The 21,100-nt window shown below is 44.9% G+C and overlaps 1 protein-coding gene across 1 annotated transcript in view; it reads left to right on the forward strand.

Annotated features, from left to right (window-relative positions):
* LOC141019425 (RNA binding protein fox-1 homolog 3-like) overlaps window positions 1-21,100 on the forward strand; it is an 86,424-nt gene that overhangs the window by 54,595 nt on the left and 10,729 nt on the right. Inside the window, exons 3-8 of the mRNA XM_073494337.1 lie at window positions 4,887-5,030; window positions 9,383-9,436; window positions 13,189-13,281; window positions 14,074-14,134; window positions 14,229-14,282; window positions 20,223-20,355. Coding sequence (XP_073350438.1) covers window positions 4,887-5,030; window positions 9,383-9,436; window positions 13,189-13,281; window positions 14,074-14,134; window positions 14,229-14,282; window positions 20,223-20,355 — 539 coding nt within the window. The remainder of the gene's footprint in view (window positions 1-4,886; window positions 5,031-9,382; window positions 9,437-13,188; window positions 13,282-14,073; window positions 14,135-14,228; window positions 14,283-20,222; window positions 20,356-21,100) is intronic.

A 21,100-nucleotide genomic window follows, 5' to 3' on the forward strand; every position in this document is an offset into this window, starting at 1 on the left:
TGTTTATATTTTGTGTACTTTTACTAAATGTGGCCAAACATGTTCAAACCAGTTGGGAAAAAAACTATTCAAGATGGTAAGGCAGAGAGTGAGAGGGGAAGTTGCCGTAAAAAACATAATGTAACAAGTAGGGTTGTCATGATTCTCAAAATCCACCATTTGATTTGATTATATTACCGATACAAACATTTGTTTTCAGCAATTACGGCTCTGCCATTGAGGTATTTTACAACATCAGCTCCAGTTAATCCTGATTCTTCCTTCAAGTAATATATAATATAAAATAAAGAGTCCAGAGTTCAACAAACAATACCAACAATTAACAACAAAAGAGGAAACATCAGATTGTTACAAAGTTTGGTTTCTCAAATCTGACCTGAGTGTGAGCTCTTCCCGAGCAAATCAATAAAGGATCTTTGGCAGTTTCACAGATGCTCCCTTCGGATTGATTTTCGGTTCAGAATCAAAATAGTGACCTCATCCATAAATATTTTTTCCCCGAGGCGCATTAATTAGATTTTTATCAGAAATGGTGGAAGACAACAACTCCCATAATCCTACGCTTCTGCACGACATCATCTATTTACGTATGTTTGTTTATTATTGTTTTCATTGAGAGATGAGAAATTACTGTCTGTGCGTTTAAAAATATTTAAAGTTCGTCATCAGGTCAGTTTAACATGGAGGCTGGATCTAAATACTACAATACCCATGAGCCTCAGCTGCTGTAACCGGAGGAGCACTGCACCATAGTTTCTGAATTCATCCAGAATCTCAAATTTCAGCTCAGCGATGTTTCTGCAGCTCAAGAGTTCGAGTCGACTTCCCTCCTTCACTTCTCATAAATCCACACTTGTACCTTCGCCTCTTTATAATTAACGAACCAAATATTTTTATAATACAGCCGTAGTAGGAGATTTTCTGGTCCATTCAAACTTTATTGGCACGTCTACTCCCAATCACCGAACATTGTTTATGCAGAAAATGAACGTGACTGTCGCCTAAAATAACTCCTCCACCTTTCACTACTTTAAATGAACGAGGGGGAGGAGGAGGTGGGGGAGGAGGAGGTGGGGGCGGCCCCTCCACTCCACACTCCCTCCCGTCACACCCCCTGCTCCCTCTCAGGTGATGGAGGAGATATATTTACAGCTTCTTTAGAAAAAGAAAAACAAACAGTGGAGGACTGGGAGAGGAAAATAATGAATTAAAGCTCAGGCATTATAATTCTTGTGAGCGAAGACTCAGTATCCCCCCCTATTTAATCGGATGTAATCTACCTGCTTGGCAGCATTCCAATCAGATAGTTTCAATTATGCTCTTGTAATGCCACTCTGCGAGGAGGGGGAAAGTGCTGAGCAGAGCACTTTGCAGGCGATTTGCAAATAACAGCTAGGGAGTCTTTTAGAGAAATGACTGAACAGGAAGCCAGAGAGTTGCCGGAGTTGACAGCTCTCTCACTCTCTGGTTTGCTGGCTTCGGCGGTGACGGCATGTTTTGCATCCCACCTCCTCCTCCTCCCCGTGACAGCAGCTGTCGGGACAGTAAAGTGCCACTGAAGGTGGCCTCCTATGGTAATACGGAGGTAATTATTTTCCACTGCAACACCACCATCTCACAACCAGGCAGGCAGGCTAGAGCCTCGGGAGCAGCAGCGCAGAGGCAGGCATCCCGGATCTCAGTGACACTCCAACTTATTGAGTTAGTAGTATGCAGTCTGGGGCGCTCTGGAGTCAGCAATTCAGTATTTGTGTTCTCCATATGTGTATTTGCCCTCCATGTCAACGTGCTGCCGGCCTGTCTGAGCGCCGAGTGAAAGTTAATCTGGATGTTTGCAAACACGCGACTGCGCTCGCCGTGATAAAAAGCCAGACAGACAGAGCTGGAGGACAGAGGTGCTCAGTAGTCTGGCAACATACGCTAAAGGTCGATAGTGTCATGTGTGACCGATGAAACAGATTGACCCGCGGGGCTCTGGTACCTTGTCACCCTCCACGGTCCCAGCATCTGTCTGCAATGTGTCACCCCCGGGGCCCAACATGGCTACTCAGGCTATTAACCTCCAGCACGCGAGGACACGGCAGAGTTAAGACCCCTCCGCCCGTCCCTCTCTGTCACAAATCCACTCCTTACCAGCCGGCCGGCCGGCTCGCCGCGTTCCCCGGCTCCCGTGTCCTTCGCCACTTGTTAACCTCTGGTCCGGACGCCGTCAAGGCTAGGCGGGACTTAGGTATCTGCCACCCACCTGCCCTACCTGGATGGCTGCAGGGGAGACGGAGTGGGACCTTGAATCAAACAACTGTCACTGTTAACAATGTATGTCACCGTCTCGGAATGGGCCATAAAAACCAAATAAATGACGGCCATTACAGTGGAGATTGTGATTATGATAATGAGAATAATAAAGGCGATCATCATTACGATCATGATGATAATGATAATACTGTGATGATGAATTATAATGAATAAATCCCTACCCCATTTCCTAAATGGTGGGAAATGTATCACTAAGAGTGGCCTGCAGCCATCTGACAGCCTCAGAGCAGGGTGAGGGTTATCACTGTGTGTGTGTGTGTGTGTGTGTGACTGGTGTGTGTGTGTGTGACTGGTGTGTATGTGTATGTGTGTGTGTGTGTGCGTGCGTGTCATTTGAACCGTTTGTACTCTGGCAACAACCTACTCCCTTTTCACGTCTGTATCTCAGTACAAGATTGTGCCTGTGTATGTGACTTCCCAGCCAGTGTATAGTGTGTTTGCCATGCTCAGAGAGCACTTCCCAGGAGACCTTGCAGTTTACATATCACATTCAAACAGCTTTTGTGCTCAATATCTGCCACTTCCACTCTCTCGTTTTCTCTCACGCTCCCCTCCTCGCTGTGTGTCGTTAGTCCCCCTCCGAGTCATCTACACCAAATCAGGGCTGAATTTTATTTGTTTTAATCGTGTTGTTGCTGCTGCAGAACGAAGTCTGCTCCCATCACTAAAAACGCAGCACTGGCTCTTTGTTCAAATGCTAAAAAACAAACGCTATGTTTTCCTGACGAGTGACCTCTTGTGGCCGCAGGAGTAATTATTGTCCTCTGGTCCAGTGTTATAGATTTGCAAAACCTCTTAGGTAGGAAATCATGCAGCTCAGAGGTTTGCTGATGGTTGCTTTCCTCTAACCGTGACTGGCTTTCTCCTAAGTGCCTACCAACATCTATAGAGCTCGCTAATTAACAGTTTAATTAATCGTTTGTTTCAGTCTGTTATACAATGTAAAAAATTCGAATTTGTGTTTTTTTCAGTGCTTCTTGACAAACAAACAGTTCTAGACCGGGTTGCCAAATGCAGTTGGTAGTTACAGCTGCTAGTAAAGGTCTCAGGCAAGATGGTACCAAACCAGTGCCAGAACATAACTCCACCTAAAACCCAAATTTGTCGCTTCAGGGTGCAAAATGAACTTTTCTGTCCACCGTCCACATTTAAGAGGCTGGAATCTTAAATTTGTTTGACATTTTCTACCTGACAAACGGCTGAAAGCATTAATCAATTATCAAAATAGTTGGCAGTTAATTTTCTGTCAATCGATTGATCGACTAATCTGTGTAGCTGTACCAATTATACAATGAGACGTGTTAATTAGTGAGCATTAGAGACGCTTTCTTTTCCTTCAGACACAGTCGGGCTAGCTGTTCCCCTGTTTCCGGTCTTTATGCTAAGCTAGGCTAATTTCCTCCTAGCGCTATCTTTACTCTTAATGTTCATACATGAAATCGATATTGATCTTGTGATCTAAAGCTCCAGTGTGTAGGATTTAGTGGCATCTAGCGGTGAGGTTTGTAGATCAACGCAACCAACAAAGGTAACCCTTCTCACCTGAACTCTCCTGAAGAGGACCGGCTCCCTCTGTAGATATAAAACTCATTCTAGTGTAACAAAAACACAATGATTCTCAGTTTCAGGTGATTATACACGATGGAAATCATAATAATTTATATTCTATTTCCGCCGAGAGGGCCTTTAACTCCCCTAAAGAAAGCAAATAATTGAAACCTTTGAAAATGTAGAACTTTATTAACCATTCCTTCATTTAACCAACGAGTCTCAGTTGCTTAAACTTAACCAAACCCTAAACACAAAGATGGCAGATGAGAAAACACTTGTGACCTATATTGTGTAACAGTCAAATGCATTTTAAAAGACATGAGACCGGGAGACTAACCCCACAATGCTACATTAAAAGAGAGGATAATCTCTGCCTCGGACCAATGAGGTTTTGTCCACAGAAAAACACATCAGAAAAAGAAACGGCCTCAAAAAAAACAAGGTCCATCTAAACAGACAAGCCGGCAGCACCCTCGGTGAAATCCATCACTGGTGTCACAGAGAGAAACAAGTGGAATTTGTCATTGACACGCGACGCGTCATTTATATAGAAATGTCAGCATAGCATTCGCATAATGATGGAAACAACAACGCTGAGGGCTTTGGGCCTCGCACTCTGATGGCTGTGTGCAAACGTCACCAATAATGTGTCTTTAGTCTAGACATGTCAGGGCTCTGTGGGATCTATATCCACGCCTTTTTGTCAGCGCCTTCAATCTTCCCTGTTGCTCAAGAGCTAAGTGCAAGAGATTAATAAGTGGATTTGTAATGCACAACCTCAGGTTTGACACTATAAGTCATCGGCTGTTTATCGCTTTGGCTTTCTCGGCGGATTGAAAAATGGCAGACGCTGAGTAAGTTAGTTAGCCAGGGCCTCCCACCCCCAACCCCGCATCCCGCACCCACCCTCCTGTTTCATAAACCCCCACCCTGCCCATACTTCAAGACCGGGAGGTACAGTATACTGTAGCAGCTAATGAGCAGCTTGTGTCTTCTCTCTGTTTGTTTCCCTCCGGCAGACAGATGATGTGACGCAAACAGAGGGCTCTCAGCAGCTCCAGCTCCAGCACTCAGACTCTTCAGAGAAGCAGCAGCCCAAAAGGTTACATGTCTCCAACATTCCCTTCCGCTTCCGGGACCCTGACCTAAGGCAAATGTTTGGGGTGAGTACCAGGATGCATCACAACTTGTGTCATGGTTTTTTTTTTTGCAGCTTTGGCCTTTTACATATCTGTGATGAAAAACACTGCACTTGCTAAGTTAATTCCTGGAGGAGGTTTCATTACAGAGGAGTTTACTGACGTGACATGGTTGTGTTGCAGTTATTAGTCAGACCCCATGTACGAAACGGAAATAACACACGCAGAAAGTTTTTTTATTGCCCCACAACATGAACACATTTAGATTTTATCTTCTATTTTGTCGGTAAAAGTTATACAATCGGAAAATTATACTCAAGGGTGTGCTTTACCGCCATTATTGGCAAGACTCTTTTCCTGTAATATTGCTTAATTTAGCATAGCAGGAATGTTGGTAATTATTGCAGGTTGTCCCGTAGAGTTTTATGCTAGATGCACCTCCACCTCCACTGAAACATACAGCTCCTTCACTGGAATCAGTAGACGTGATTACACTATTATTAAATAGAATATTTTGCTTATTAAGCTTCGGGGGGAAAACGAGCAGTGGGGATAAATCACACAACAAAGACCACGTATTTAATGAGTGAGGCGATTGCTCAAACCAGAATCTAGTAACTACACTGTCGGGTAAAAATAACCTTGTAAAGTAAAGAAAAACAGCCGAATCAGTCATGAAGGCTAGCTGGTATATAAGAAAAAAACTGCTGCACCGACACCAGTTAGTTGAGATATGAAACCCAGCACGGTAATAATTTAGTGTTTGTCTTTCCCAAAAGAGGTTTAACTAACCTAAGGTTGGTTTCAAACCTGTTTGATCTTCTGACTGCTCGAGTTGTTCGCCCTGTCAGACATGTTTTGCTCCAGATCTCACAGCATTAACTTGCGAGAACAATGAATAGAATTTATTTTATCTTCTTTTTTTACTTCTTCTTGATTACCAGTTTAGAGGTTACACAACCACAGCGGTCGGTCATCTGCAGACAATCAGATTAAACGTCAGCATACCGGAGGTCCTTTAAAAAGAAGTTCTCTCTTTCTCTCTACGTCTCTCGCCCAATTAATGAGGCAATGAATAGTTCAGCAGCTCACCCCTTGTGCCTCACAAAAGCCTCAATAAGAATTGAACCAAACATCCCCAATTCAATAACGATAATGGATCTGAATGGAGACGATTGCCAAAAATGTACTTTAAATGTTATGCGCTAATTGGACCATTAGAGCCCAGAGGCGTTAATTCTCATCGTTATGAAGACAACATCCAGCTGATGATATTTATTACTCGAGAGGCCCTGGCTGTGGCTTTATAAATTGCAGACAACATGGCTGCTCGCTCTCTCTCTTTTCTCTCTCTGATTGTTGGCTTTATTGTTCCCAGCTCTGGTGCAGGTCGTGTGGAATCCAAATCGCCTCAGTAATTAGCTCGGAGGCTTTGTGTGCCTGGCCGGCCGCATGCAGATATACGATACAAAATTGATCGCAGCCCACCCAGTTCCCCTCAATCACCCTCCTCACCCACGTGGTGCCCGGTCCTTCCTGGTACATGCCCTGCCCTTCTTGGTGGTTGGCATAGTGGAGGATTGTGGGATTGATTGTCTTGGGTAGAGCTTGGCAGGGAGATAGCTGGTCCGCTCCACCCTCTGACATGGCCTCCACAATGGGCCTTTGTGTGATCAGCGTGTGCAAAGCCTCATCCCTCTAGCTCTAATGGCTTCTGGAGCGCCACCGGCTCAATACACCATTACTGTTGCGCATGAGTGAAACCCCACACACATGCAGGCAGGAAGACAGAGTGGAGGTGCTGCTAGAGAAAGCCCACCCCACAGCAGAGCAAAGTCGCGGAGAGAAAAAACTCTCCGGCGACACCAGCAGTAGAAAGCTTCGGAGCTGGCACCCTAAAACACGACGGGATGGCCTGAGATGCACCCTGCACGCCACAGGATTAAGGGTGTGGAGAAACCTGTGAGCCTTTAACGAGGTGCTGAATGAAGGGCTCATTAGGACGACCACAGCGGACCTTAATCAGTAATTAGAAACTGTGATCTCTGAGAGCTAGCAAGTGCGGGGGAAATGAAAACACTCCAAGCGCGAGGGAGCCAGCGAGCTCTGTGCGGCGCCCATGCTGCGCTGCTTGAGGGTGCCCTCGTTTGTGCGACTGGGTTCTTCAGCAGCGCTTCTCTCAGTGCATGTAAGGGCTCTCACAGCATTTCCCCCGAGCAATCAGGACCTCTGCCCTCCCCCCACATCCTGCTGTCACACTGACTGCTGCGTCTGAACATGCTCTACACTGGCACTCTACTGTTTGAATACACAGGGCTGCTGTAGCGTAATTATAGGCTTGTGAAGAGCTTAAAGATATTCAAGCTAATCAAAGGTGGAGGCACAGTGGCCTCGATCTTGTTTGTTGCTTCCACTCTCTGAGGCTTAAGGCGTGCTGTAATTTCATTTAGGAGAAAGGCCACGCCATATCAAAGGACTGTGCCAGTGTGTTTACTGCGAATCATGCACTATACTTAACATTAGTGCCTCCTATTTTTGTATTCATGCTGTGCATTTGCAGATTCTTTTTAACTACTCCAGGCTGCCATTGGTTTCTGTTCATTTCTATGTAAATATCAAATATTAATCCAACATATTTCTCTGTATTTATAGTGCAGAATGATTCTGCACGGCGTAATTCAATAATGTAATGGAAGCGTTGTGGAAATAAAAATGAAAGAAAACCAATGGTCTTAAATGCAGCAGCACAATCTGCAAAATGTTCAGCTGTAATATAACTTATATTTTAATAACAATATTGAATAGTTCTTATAGTCCATGTATGGATGGATGTAGCTGCAGCCTCTCAGCTGACATCAGTCCTCCCCCCCATCCTCCCTCTGGAGGCTCCTCCCATTGAAGCTATTGTTTATCGGTGCTGCTGATGCAGCTGTTTCTGTGTGTGTGTGTGTGTGTGTGTGTGTGTGTGTGTGTGTGTGTGAGTAGGTGGGTGGGGATGGGAGTGCATGAGATCACTGGTGAGCAGCGAGCAGTCCCCAGCGCCATGTGGAAATCCACAAAGACGACTTCCTCTGAAACTAATTAATCGACGCCACAAGCCCATTACGCTCGGTTAAAACAATTAGCATCTGCACATTGCGTGGGGAAAGCATTGTCATCTCAGGCGAGAAAGGGGCATCACGCTGGGATATAAATGCCTGTGTGTGCGATCGAGCCAACGCTTCCCATTCGAATCAATGAAGCTGAGCGCCATATGAGGCAGATGTGTGGATAGGATCTATGGAATCTGCTCTCCAGAGCAGATGTATAGGGGGGAGGAGGCGCAGCTCGCTGAAACAGAGGTGGTTTTAAATAACCGAGCCTTGTTTTTGCCTTTAACTTGTTGTGGTGAGGTCACCGCGTAACCTTTTCAAGTGGGAGGCGACATATGTTTTTTCGCTAACCCGTAAACCCTCACCTCCTCGAGCCCACTCCACTCACTTCAGCCAGATAATAGCCAGCTCCTCCTAACCCCTATTAGTGGCTCAGTCAAACGATCCATCCATTCCCATTGAGCGTCGACCACATGGAAGGCCCATTTCTTCCCTGTTGTGCCGAAATGAAGGCGACGCGGACCGCTTGACAGGGTAATTACTTTTAATGAAATAATACGGCCATTGTAGACAGCAATTAAAAGTCGCTCTCACTCCACTCATTAGAGGAACTTACAGTTTACTTTCATTCCTCTGTTTTCTAATGATCCAGAGGCAGGCCTGTTAAATCGAAAGGCTGGAGCATGTTAACCCCCGGGGACTGGCCCTTAGTCCTGTTGACTGTGAGAGCACACAAACAAAGAGAGAAAGAGAGAATGAAGAAGAGGCAGATATAAAAGGATAGCGAGGTGCACTTGGAGCTGATCCACCCAAAAAACTTTCTCTGTTGGTGAGACGTGAAGAAGCGAGTTTTCCTCAGGTGATCGTGAAGGTGGAGGCGGTTTCGCATCTCTCAAAAACATCAAAATCTTATCTGATGCTTCTGTTTTTTCTCTTAGCGTTAAAACAAGCGAGCAAACAAACATCAGAAAATGCTGATATCAAATCAAAGATCCAGTATTTTTTACAGACGCTGTGATCTCCTTCCATATAGCATCGGTAGAAATGCATTAAAGCAGCAGCGATGAGCTCTCTTTTTATGGCGTGCCAGCCAGCTTCAAGAAACTGTTTGCCGAGCTAACAAATGCAAATTGACCACCATCTCCTCACAAAAGTAACACTTCCATATTGCCTTAATGGTTTTTCTTTCTCCAGTCGTCCTTCTCATGAATTCACAGTCAGTGAGGCTTTCTAACTCCATCTCTGCCCCGCTCTTCTCTTCTCTTGTTTCTTTTCTCTCTGCAGCAATTTGGAAAGATTTTAGATGTGGAGATTATCTTTAATGAGCGAGGATCCAAGGTAAGTGAACTAGAACGCCAGCTGCTTCATTACCATGTACTTCTTCTGTTTCCTAATGATGGCATTAGTGTAGTGTGTACATTGGCTGAGAGTAGTGGTCCCTAAGCCTGGTCCTGGAGAGCTGCATCCACCATGCCTCTCTCGTTCTCGTTCTCCCTCCCTCCCTATTGTTTTTGTTGTTGCAGCTCTAACCCAAGTTGTGAATCATTAGCCCTGTCAATCAATTCATTATTGAGCTGTTTCACAATTCACTTAATCCGCCAGCAGGCTGCAGGTCCTCAAGCTTATGGAATTGAAACTGCTTGTTTAGGGACCGGATCCTCTTTGAAGCCTGGCTGTTGGTCCTACATTATTCAGGTTTTATCATTTTGTTTTTTAAATGTACAATAAATCAGGATAAGAATAAGGCTCTCCTGGATGTCTTGCGAATACATCTGAAGGCTAATCCTACTTTCACCTCACACTTCAAGCTCTGGACAATCAGCACGTCTCCTGTTTGATATATGGAAGCTTTGACATGTTTATTTAATGGCCACATCCAGGATCTTAACATTTTTAACTAGAAATGGAGTGGAAACGGTATAACTTTCTAACTGTCAACAAATCCCCTGAAAAGACCAAAACCACCAATGTGTTAGTCAGTCTCAGTGTGAAGTCCACTGGTTCCTATTGAAGACGTACAGTAAATCTTTAAAATGAGGTCATTTATATACAGATTTATTTATATTCTTAAAAAGCTCAGTCATTTCCTAAAACACTGCAGCTTTTTGTAAACATTACTTTAAGGTCCAGTGTGTAGGATTTAGTAGCATCTAGCAGTGAGGTTGCAGATGGCAACCAACTCAACACCCCTCGTCTCACACTCAAGAAAGATGGCGGCGAAAAACACAAAAGTCCAGACTATAGCCAGTGTCTGAAAGGCTCATTTAAAGGTAATGAAAAGTCTTATTTTTAGGCGTAACATATTTATAAATATGATATTTCATTCTGGTCCTTAAATCCCAGAAGCTGACACACTAGATGGTTTGTTTCACAAAACCATCTGGGAAGGCACTCTTTGAAATTGTTTGGGAAAAAAACATCCAGGTGATTGGATGAACCATCTGTCTATCACCTGCAGGGTAACTTCAACCAATCAGATCCAACAGTCGGAGGAGGGTGGTACCACCATCAGAGCCAAACATCTATTTCATCGAGACAGTCTTTAGTGCTGTTCTCTGCTGATATAACTGATGCTATAGCAGCTACGCTAACCTCTTGAGTTGCCGCCATTGCCGTTTTCAAACAAACTGGTCGTCACATCTAAACCATGCACATAGCTGCCAGGAGTTCCTCAAACGACGCTTATCGGTTCAACCACTGTATGCTCACAGCAAGATGGATTTGCGAGATCACATGATCACAGGATCTCACAAATCCAGCTGCCTCACAAGGTAATAAATCCCCTTTAAATCCTACACACTGGACCTTTAATCAGGACTGAAGTGTGCCATTGTCTGGGACTATTTTTAGCGGCGGATTAATCTACATTTGGCGCTCCATTGAGTGTTGCCAGTGGCAGGACTGTGTTTGTGGGATTGTGTCAAAATAAACTGGTGTGTGTTCGTAGTGACAACAATGAAGCTGTATGGCACAGAGGCGTCACGGTGGTTTTGGTCTTTTCACGGGATTTGTTTACATTAAAGGTGCTATTATAGCTATGTTTATTTTAATTATAAAGCAGGTCTGGGTGCTACATAAATACTGTGACACTCAGGCCTGTGAGAGCTGACCAATCAGAGCAGACTAGGCTTTTCATGAGGGGGGCCTTAAAGAGACTAAAAATGGGCAGTATGAGATAAATATTGTGTTTCTGGAACATTAAAGCATGTAAACATTTCCCAGTAGACACTACAGAAGCCTGATTTTTTAAGGTAAGCTGTACGGAAAATCAGAAATATCCAATATCCTTCAAAGCTAACCTCCTAAATTATTGTTTTGAACAGTTTTGATCATGAAAGTATGCATTTCCAAGATAATCTGAACTCTTAAACCCGAGCGCACCGAGAAGCCACCAGACAAATAGCCACAGCGCTGCAGCCTTACTGCAGTATCAGTCTCCTAACCACCTACCATGGACAGGTGAAGCTTGCGGTGGTGTGAACAGCCGAGTGCTTCTCATCCAGCTGTTCATTTAATAGAGTGTACTAAGCTCCACAGCTTCCCATTCATAAAGCAGACAGGATCCCTGGCTGGGTGTTGAGGCATGAATACTATTGATTCCCATTCATACCTGGGAGTAGTTCGGGCTCGTACACAGGCATGCAGGGAGCCCTGCAACCAGGCGACGCTGCTGCACTCGGCCCCCTCTGCCAGACAAGATTGAGCACCGGATAAACCTGCCTCCTCCGCCGTAACAAGCATTTATTGTTTGTGCCCTACAAAGCCATTACCCATGATGCCTCTCTCTCTCTCTCTCTCCCGCACCCCGTGTGCTACATAATGAACCTACCAGGCCATTAATAAACAATCTATTTCCTATGAAGCTTTGGCAATTTGCATTCAATATGTTTGTCTCCTTTGAAAAATGGTGGCTCTGCTCTCCCCTCTTGTAAGCTAATTATTTGTGCATGATAAAAAAAAAAAGATAGAGGGGGTAACCACAGTCGGGTGAATGTCCAAAGGATTAATTTTGCCCTCAATTCCTTTTTTGAATTTATTTCTTTATCTCTCTTTCCCCAAGGACAGGTCCCGTGTTATTTATGCTAGGAATAGCAGCCCCGGAGATCCTGTGTATGCATACGAGATCACACCGCTCGCCATCTCTCACATGTATTACATCCTCAAGCAATTATCAGGCAGCGCCGGCCATGCTCCCTCTTCCCCTGCCCGTACCTCTAGAAGTATATATAGAAACCAAAGGAATGGGACTTGTTTGGCCAGCATATCTTAATGCTTCCACTATAGAGCTCAGGTCCAGCATCCCAGTCCACATAACTCAAGGAAGTGACAAACCCCCCAGGGGAGCGAGGGAGACAGAGAGTTGTGGGGGGGAGGGGAGGGAGATGGAAATGAGAGGTTGGGTATATTTTGGTCGGGGTTTAAAGTCAATATCCTCGCTCTTCTCTATCACAGAGGATGGTATTTGCGGTGACACCTTTCACTTTTTTCGCATCAATGGGCCGCTGTAATTCTGCATCCATAAAAATGTCCGACTTATTAGAGCAGTGCATTAGAAATAGTCAGAGATCAAGTTAACATCTCTCCGCCGAGGATTCGCAGTCCTTCTCCCGCTGCCCACGTTCTTCAAAGGCAGACGGGCCGTTTGAGCGGCCGCGCTGCCGGAGTTGTGTAGATAATTATACGACTATTATGGCAGCTAACACAGTGTTTTGCATCCACGGCTTCCTGACATTCACCCATGGCACCGGTGCTGTGCTGTTTAATTGGGTAAAGCAGGCAGGTTTGTTGGTGTTGTTGTGTGAGGTCATGTCACCGTTATCCTCTCCTCCTCGGATCTCTCTGTTTGCTGTTTCCTGACGCCTCACTAACTGCCTCTAATTAATCTGGCTGCTTACAACTCGACTCTGCCGCCGCTGCTGCTCACCTACTCCTCTCTTCTCACCTCTCTTTCCCTTCTCTCCTCCCTTCCCCTTTCTTTTTCCTCTCTCTCTCTCTGTGTGTGCGTGTGTGTCTGAATATGTGTGTGTGTGTGTGTGTGTCCATCCTTCTCCCTTGTTTTTCTCTGCTGGTCTCTAACGTGGCGCTCTCAGGGCTTTGGGTTTGTAACTTTTGAAACAAGCACAGATGCTGATCGTGCACGGGAGAAACTAAACGGTACAATCGTAGAGGGACGCAAAATAGAGGTGCTTTCATTTCCCTTTTTTCAAATCTTTCTCTCCTTCCTGCCTGCTGCCTCCTACCTATAAAACCCCTGGATTAGCATGTGGGTGCTGTATGTGTGTGTGTGTGTGTGGAGATCTGCATCCCTGAATGTATGTGTGCCTGGATGCATGCATGCATAATGGTGCGTATAACTTGGTTCCTCAGTAGAAAATGTGGGATCCATACATGTCAACCTGAACACGCCAGTTGTCCATCATTACCTGACAATGCAGAATGAATGCATGCCATCATCCTCTGGGTTCCTGTCAAATCTGAGAAGACCTGCATCCCCCCTGTCACCATCGTTTAGTGTCGCCTGCTCTAATTCTGCTCTTGTTTACGACGAAGCCGAGCCCCCACTCAGTCATTCTCATCAGGTCAATAGAAGAAAAATCAAAGCACTGTCTGTGTTTTTCTTTTGGAATCCATTTGTTTATCCAACCAATTACTGAATTTGGAGGATGTTCCTTTTTTTTTATTCATACCTGTGGGTAATTGGTGCATGCTTTCCCCTCTTCTTGCCAGTAATTTAATAATGTGTAAGAGAATTGAAACGATGAATAAATTCATGAAAAGGCTGAACCCAAACTCAATCACGCCAAAGTGCTACAAACATTTACATAATCATTTATTTATTTATCTATTATTTTATGAATTTTTGCCTTCAGTCGTCTTGGTTTGCTGCCTGCTTTTAGCCCATCAGACTGGATATCTGGTTAATACATGTGAAGGTCAGTGATAACGGGCTGTGTGTGTTTTGTTGCCTTGAACAGGTGAACAATGCAACAGCACGAGTGATGACAAACAAGAAAGTTGCCAACCCTTACACGAACGGTAAGAGCCCCAACTGGATCTTAAAACCATAAAAAATGATAACATTTCCATTTTGTTCTTGTTCTCAGTTGAGTGTTTTGTGTTTTCTCTGCAGGCTGGAAGCTGAATCCAGTGGTGGGAGCTGTCTACGGTCCTGAACTGTACGCCGGTAAGTCACCTCCAGCTCCCGCAGTTCGAATTCCTGAGTGTTTTTCGTTCTCTGCCTTCCACCACATGCACCGCACCGTACCTGAGGCCACTATCAGCCGCGGCCAATCCCAATCTGACCCCCTGAATTTCTACAATCGGGCTCATCCTGAACCTACTGAACATGAAATTCCCCTCAAATCAAAGTGAATCTGAGAGGGGCCCAGATAAGCAGTGGATGATCCAAGCCTCTCTGAGTGGCTGAGGGAGCCTGAGCCATTGTTTGCGCGGTGTGCAACTGTAAAGCTGAAAAAAAAAATGATTTCAAGAGCAAGCGCCCCTGCAACTGTTATCAGATTGTGGAGGCTGCTGCTGTGGATGGATTTGCCAAGTGCGCCAGATTGACTTTTACAGAGCTAACCGAATAAGGGAGATTGAGTGAGCGATATTGTTGGCACCTACCCTGTCGAAGGCCGCTATTCCTTCTGGTCTCAGTAATGGAGGAATGTGATGAGCTCAGTGGGGTTTTCCCTATCTCTCCCTGCCTCGACATGCCAGCTTTATTGCTGTATGTTATATGAACCCTTTGCATTTTAATGAGGGGGAAATGGTACTATTTCATTTGGAAGAAGTGCTGAGCACATCGCGCCACTTTAACGGCTTTCCTTTCTGCTCATTAGACTAAAATCTGTTCATTCCCCGGACAGCTTTACGGCGAACCTCTAAATAACTGTCCATGACAGAAAGCAGTCATCTATCATTTTTATTTCATCCCCAACCCCTCACCCTCTCCATGCCTCCTCCCCTGCCTCCCACACACCTCCTCCTCCTCCTCCCCCCCTACACTCCCTTGATTTCGACTACTTCCCCCTGATAATTATGCACACACACACACAAACACGCTCTCATGCCTCTGTGGGTGCACATACACATACATTACGCCGTGGTCAGGTGGAATTTTCACTAAATTAAAAATCTGGACGTTAAGTAAGTCTTAACTTATATTAACAATCAGTCACTGACCCATATACACACACACACACACACACACACACACACACACACACACACACAACACTATCCCCTGACCAAACCAGACCAAAGCATTCCTGCACACAGAAATAGATAACCTATGTAGAACACAGACACTAATACATGTCCCCTCTTTCATGCACACTTTCTTCATTTTACACTCACACACACTCACGCACACACACACACTTCCCAAATCATCTCATAAATCAGAGGGAGTGTGGTCCACCACTCCAGGCAGGGGAAGCAGGAGGGGTTGGGTGATTTATTGGCTGCTAATTTTTCAAGTCGTCTTGACATGGCACTGGAGTTTGCCAAGCCTAAACGACAACATATGCTTGCCAGCTGGGAAGATGGGAAACATAAATAAGAGATACATTTTTTGAAACAAAAACCGCCCTGATGAGCAGCAAAAGGCCGTTTGAGCTCTTTAAAAAAAACAAAAAAAGACACACCCTGACCGTGAGCCTTCGCCTGTGATGATCCATACCTCTCAGAGAGGAAAAAAAAGAAAACAAAAATCAGGTTCGCAGGATTCAGGACGTATTCCAAAATCATTATAGCTACAGTTAATATACTTTTGGTGGGAGTAAAATGGGATATAAAGGCGATTAATCACTGTTTATCAGTCCTCATTTCTGTGCGGGAGATCAGTGAAATTGGGAGCCATAAATCCTGGCTCGGTGACAGCACACTTCGTCTCCATTCGTCCTGGCGCTACAGGTTTATTGTCCTCAAAACCCATTCAGGAGAATGACGGATGAGAGCCTCATGCCGGCTCCTCGCTCTTAACCTCTTCCAGGGTAGATTGGCTCCTCCTACCGCTGGAGGAGGGTGGTGGTGAGGTGGGGTGGGGGTGTGGAGTAGTCAGTAGGGTACAGGCATGCGGCGCCAACCCAGAGTCCATGTCCTCTGTTACCACCGAACACCCAAACCTCCCCCAGAGCCCCGATGGAGGGAGGAGGGGGGGTGGTGGTGGTCCAGGAAAGAGGAGCAAGGTGATTGGGTTCCCAGTCAAATGGAGGGATTGGCAATAAAACATGGCAATGGCACAAATCACAGTGTGTGGCAGCTGGTAGGCATCCAGCGTCTGCGCTCACCTTTGTCCTCTTTTACTGAGCGCTGATCTGGTTTACATGAAAAGTTTTGTAGAGCAAACCCCAGAATCTGTCCTCCTCCGCCTCGTCTATATATATCTGTTCATATATAACAACAACCAGCTGACTGTCGTCGTCCTGGTCTGTTTTTATTTTATTAGAGACACATGTTGACCTGTCTGCATATACAGTTTATATTTATATATGCAAGGAGTGGGTGTGCAGCTGAAGATATATATCTTTATATGAAGTTTTAATTTATTGTTTCTGATAAGCATGTTCGTGTGTGGGCAGGGTTGGTTCAGATTACTTTCAAATGTAATCAGTTACTGACCACAAATTACGTGGCAATGTTTGGAAAAAGTAATCTGAATACTTTATGTACTTTAGAGCTAAACTGATGCTGGATTTTTGGGGCAGATGCAGACACTGATACTAGGAAGTAAAAAGTTCCTTTTTCATTGATGAAAAAAAGTATATGATAGAAAATGTACTTAAGTATCAAAAAGTTCAGGTAAAAGTAAATTATACATATATTTACATGTATGTATATACTGTATACTATCAGTCAACTGATTTTTGGCCTGGCTGATTATCTGATCTTTTTCTGATTATCAGAGTGTGTTTTTAATTCGGCTGTCGACAAAATAAAATAATTTTAAAATGTGCTACTTTGACTCTGACGCAGCAGTAAAAAATACATAATGCAAAGTGCAAGGATAAAGTAGCAGAAAATGGAAACCTTTAAATAAATTACAAGGACAGTACTTGAGTAGATGTACTTAGTTACATTCCACCACTCGCCTGTGTGCTTGATGGGATTGTTACAGAAAACATGTTTATAATCGGCCAAAATATACCTTTATCTGCATTTTGTACTCCCTAGTATCAGTGTCAGCCCCAAAAATCCAGTATCGATGACGGTCTAATGCTTATAGTTGCTTACTCTTTTGTAATCTGATTAGGTAATCCTGATTACATGTCATCTGTTACTACCAAACCCTGTATCTACATAGATGAAGAACATGTTTATCTTTGTGCACGCATGTATCTGTGCGTGTATGTGATCAAATATGGATCATTTCCAGATTTAAACTTACTTTGTCATTTATTACACTAAATAATAAATCAGTCACAGAGATGAATGTTGGATGAAAACACGCAGAAATGGAACTGAATGAAGAAGAGAGGCAGATCTGCTCGCAGTACATTCTGCACTGTGAGCGCTTTTTACCAGAATTGGCCAACTTTTCTGGATCCTTCTTCGTGTTGGATGTTTTCAGCACCGTGGACAGCTGCCACCTAGAAACCCCCTCTCATATGGTCGCTCCCCTCAGGCTAAACAGAGAGTCTCTCCTCTGCAGCTCCTTCCCGTGGAGACAGGAGATGAGAATTTTGTTCATTCACCAGTTCATATTTTGTGCTACAAAGGTGGAGTTTTCTTGAGGACGTGTGAGGAAAGCTACCAGCTGTGTAAATGACAGAAAAAGAAAGGCTAATTGCCGTCTTAATATATGTAGACAGATCCTTTCATTGTCGGAGTGTACGTTAGGGGGATAATTAAGCTCCAGACTCTTGATTAGATTAAGCTGTTTTTGGTCCCCAGTGCGTGGATTAAGTGCTCATTGCCCGATGTATTTGAGCAGGAAGTATTAGAGAGATCAACCTTGTGGAAAATCAGATCTTTCTTTATGGGAGCCGGTTATGACCCCATCATTGGCACAGAGCTGGATTACCTCAGGTCCAACTGGCTCTGCAGGTATTGAGCTTCTCTCAAGTTGACACGTATGACATATGAGGTGCAGCGTGACCCCGCCGCCCTCCAGCGCATAACTCATATTTTCCCCCAGCCCCCCTCCCGGAAAAAGGTGTTTGACTTTGGTGGCTAGACCAGGTTTGTGCTCTCATACACCGTGGCTGTTGTTGCTTTTCACAGGCTTACCAAGGTGTGACAGTGCCTTTGATTTATGGGTTATTATTGAAGCAGTGTAGCCTATCGCCAACTCATTATAAGTTTACATTCACATACATCACCGCATGCATATTGCATACAAATTTCCAAAAAAGAAAGAAAAGAGGCAATTGGACTCTCTGGGGCCCAGAAACAGTAGTGATTTGTTAAGAGCAGGGCGGAAAAAAAACACACACCTCGGAAACTATCAAAGAGGATTGTTTTTGCCCTTTAGCAACTGCGCTCAGATGTCCACTGCTCCAAAAAAAGAGACTAATTTAAATGTCAAGGTCAGCATTATAAATCACTTGGGGGAAAGGGGGCACCCTGCGAGTCCAGGCAGTCTATTGGTACGCTGGCAGCAAACAAAGTGCCATGCACCTTGGCGGGTGTGTTGAGGGGAGCTATGTGGGCGTTACCTGGCCAAATGAGACGCAGAGTTTGAATATGTGTGCGGACCCACTAATGGAGCGTGATGTTAATGGCAGAAGACATTAAACCTGGCTCTCTGTGTTTTTAAAAGCACCACTAATCTGTCTCCCTGTCAGCTTTATTGAAGCAGCGGGGCTCGGGTGTGCATCGTTCATTAGGGCGCTCACTGGCCTCGTCCACCTGCAGGGTTAACGCTGCGCACGGCACGGTAACGCCGGCACGTCAGGAACATATACGCCGTGATTATATACGAGCTACCATGGATCTTCATTGCAGTGGAGTTTATCTGCGATGGCGAGGCACTGCCTGCCGTCTCCTTTGTGGCAGCGGGTTCATTTGAAACACATTGGATTCATGTTATTAACCCCAACTGAGCCGCACCCCCACCCCAACAAGACCAGACAGGAGCCCCATCACACAGTGATGTCTGATTGGAGAAACTGAAGTGGTCGGTGATGAATTCACCCAAAACATGTCATGGAAATGAATAAAAAAAGAATAAGGTGAGGGGAGGGTGATGAGGGGGCGTCGCTGGGGATGAAGAATAATGGGGATGACTGCGTTGTGATGGGCTGAGGGTGAGGAGCAGAGCGAAGGGGGGATGTGAGGGAATTTCGATTGCTGGAATAGAGGAGGCCAACTTAATCATGTCTGGAGTCCGGAGTGTTTGTATGCACCTCCACAGCTTGTAATCAGACAGCCACTGGACTGATTGAAGGTTAAGTAGAGAGCCGAGGATCACATCGTCTGTCCTCTAATCTGTGACCGCGGGCATTTTGTCGCACCATCACACCAACCTCTGACGCTTTCACCCCAGCCCTCCCGTTCGGATTCACCCGTAGCCGTCAGCAGAGGACATATGTAGCTGTGCGATTGGCTAAAGACGCTCCCAGATGGGTTTGGAGATGGGGGTCATGCTGAGGTTTGGGCCTTGGCTGTCCGGCCCATCTGCTCCATTTCCCCTTGGGGAAAGTTCTGAACATCTAGTCAGGTTGTTCAACAACATTCACCTCCCATTTGACTCTCGCCAACACCTAGAAACGCCCTCTACCTCTCCCCCGTCCACCCTCCCACTGTTCTCCTCGCTGCTAGCCCATTGTGTCTAAACTATGCAAAAGCCGTGGTGCGAAACTAGTGGTATTGCATCCATTACCTGCCTATGCTTCAAGGCTGCCCCTCGCCAGGCATCAGGAAAGGATGCGTACAGCAAATGTGGATCCTTGCTGAGTACGGCACAAAGCAGCGAGCTGGGAAAGGGGAGAGTGCTCGATGAGGCGCACCTAGAAAAGATTAAATCTATTGTTTCCTTGTCTTCCCCATAATGCATTCTGTCATAGGGAAAGCAGTGCCACACGTCTCTCTCTAATGTATTCTGTCATAAGGTAAGCAATGCCAAGCCGAGGATGTTCTCTGAAAGTCATTTTCTCTTCTCTCGTGTGTTTCCTTCCAGTCACAGGGTTTCCCTACCCTGCCACAGGCGCTACGGTGGCCTATAGGGGTGCCCACTTGCGAGGTCGAGGGCGGGCTGTGTACAACACGTTCCGCACAGCTCCACCACCACCACCAATCCCAGCTTATGGAGCGTGAGTATCAGATCTATAACCTGAATCCAGAAAAACAACAATGAGCGCTTCAGACGTGAGCTTTAATGATTGATTGATGAGGCGTCAACTTTTTTGATAGTCAATTTATCTGTTGGAGTCATTTTTGGAAAACTAAGTCAAAAATCTTTGATTCCAGCTTCTTAAATATGAATATTTTCTGGTTTCTTTATGACAATAGGGTTGTAACAGTATAAATCAGAAAATATCAGTTTCACTGTATCAAGAAGTGATGCAACACACAAAATGTTGTCCTGACCGATGTGAAAAGTGATATAAACTTTGAATATATTTTATTTAGTGTAGATAAGCAAATGAAACTGTACACTAACTTTCATAGCACGTTATACATTGAAACCAGTTACCACTGCAACCCTGGATGACAGTAAACGGACGATCTTTGGCTTGCAGACAAAACAAGACATATGAGGACATCATCTTGGGCTTTTACATTTTTTTATAGACCAAACAACTAATCGATTCAATAAATCAAGAAAATAATCAATAGATTAATCAATAATGAAAATAACTGTTAGTTGCAGCCCTACTTTAGATAGGGCCAGACCTTTACTTGCAAGTGATCAGATCGATTTTTGTGTCCAGACATCACCAACCTATCAGCTTGTGTTGCTGTGGTAACAACGTAGGCGTCAGTAACTACATACAGTGTTGAGGTGACTTTCTAACACTAGAAGTGTGAGAAATGGAGATCCATCATCTGACAACA

Source organism: Pagrus major, chromosome 23, assembly GCF_040436345.1.
Source record: "Pagrus major chromosome 23, Pma_NU_1.0".
Lineage (NCBI taxonomy): Eukaryota > Metazoa > Chordata > Actinopteri > Spariformes > Sparidae > Pagrus > Pagrus major.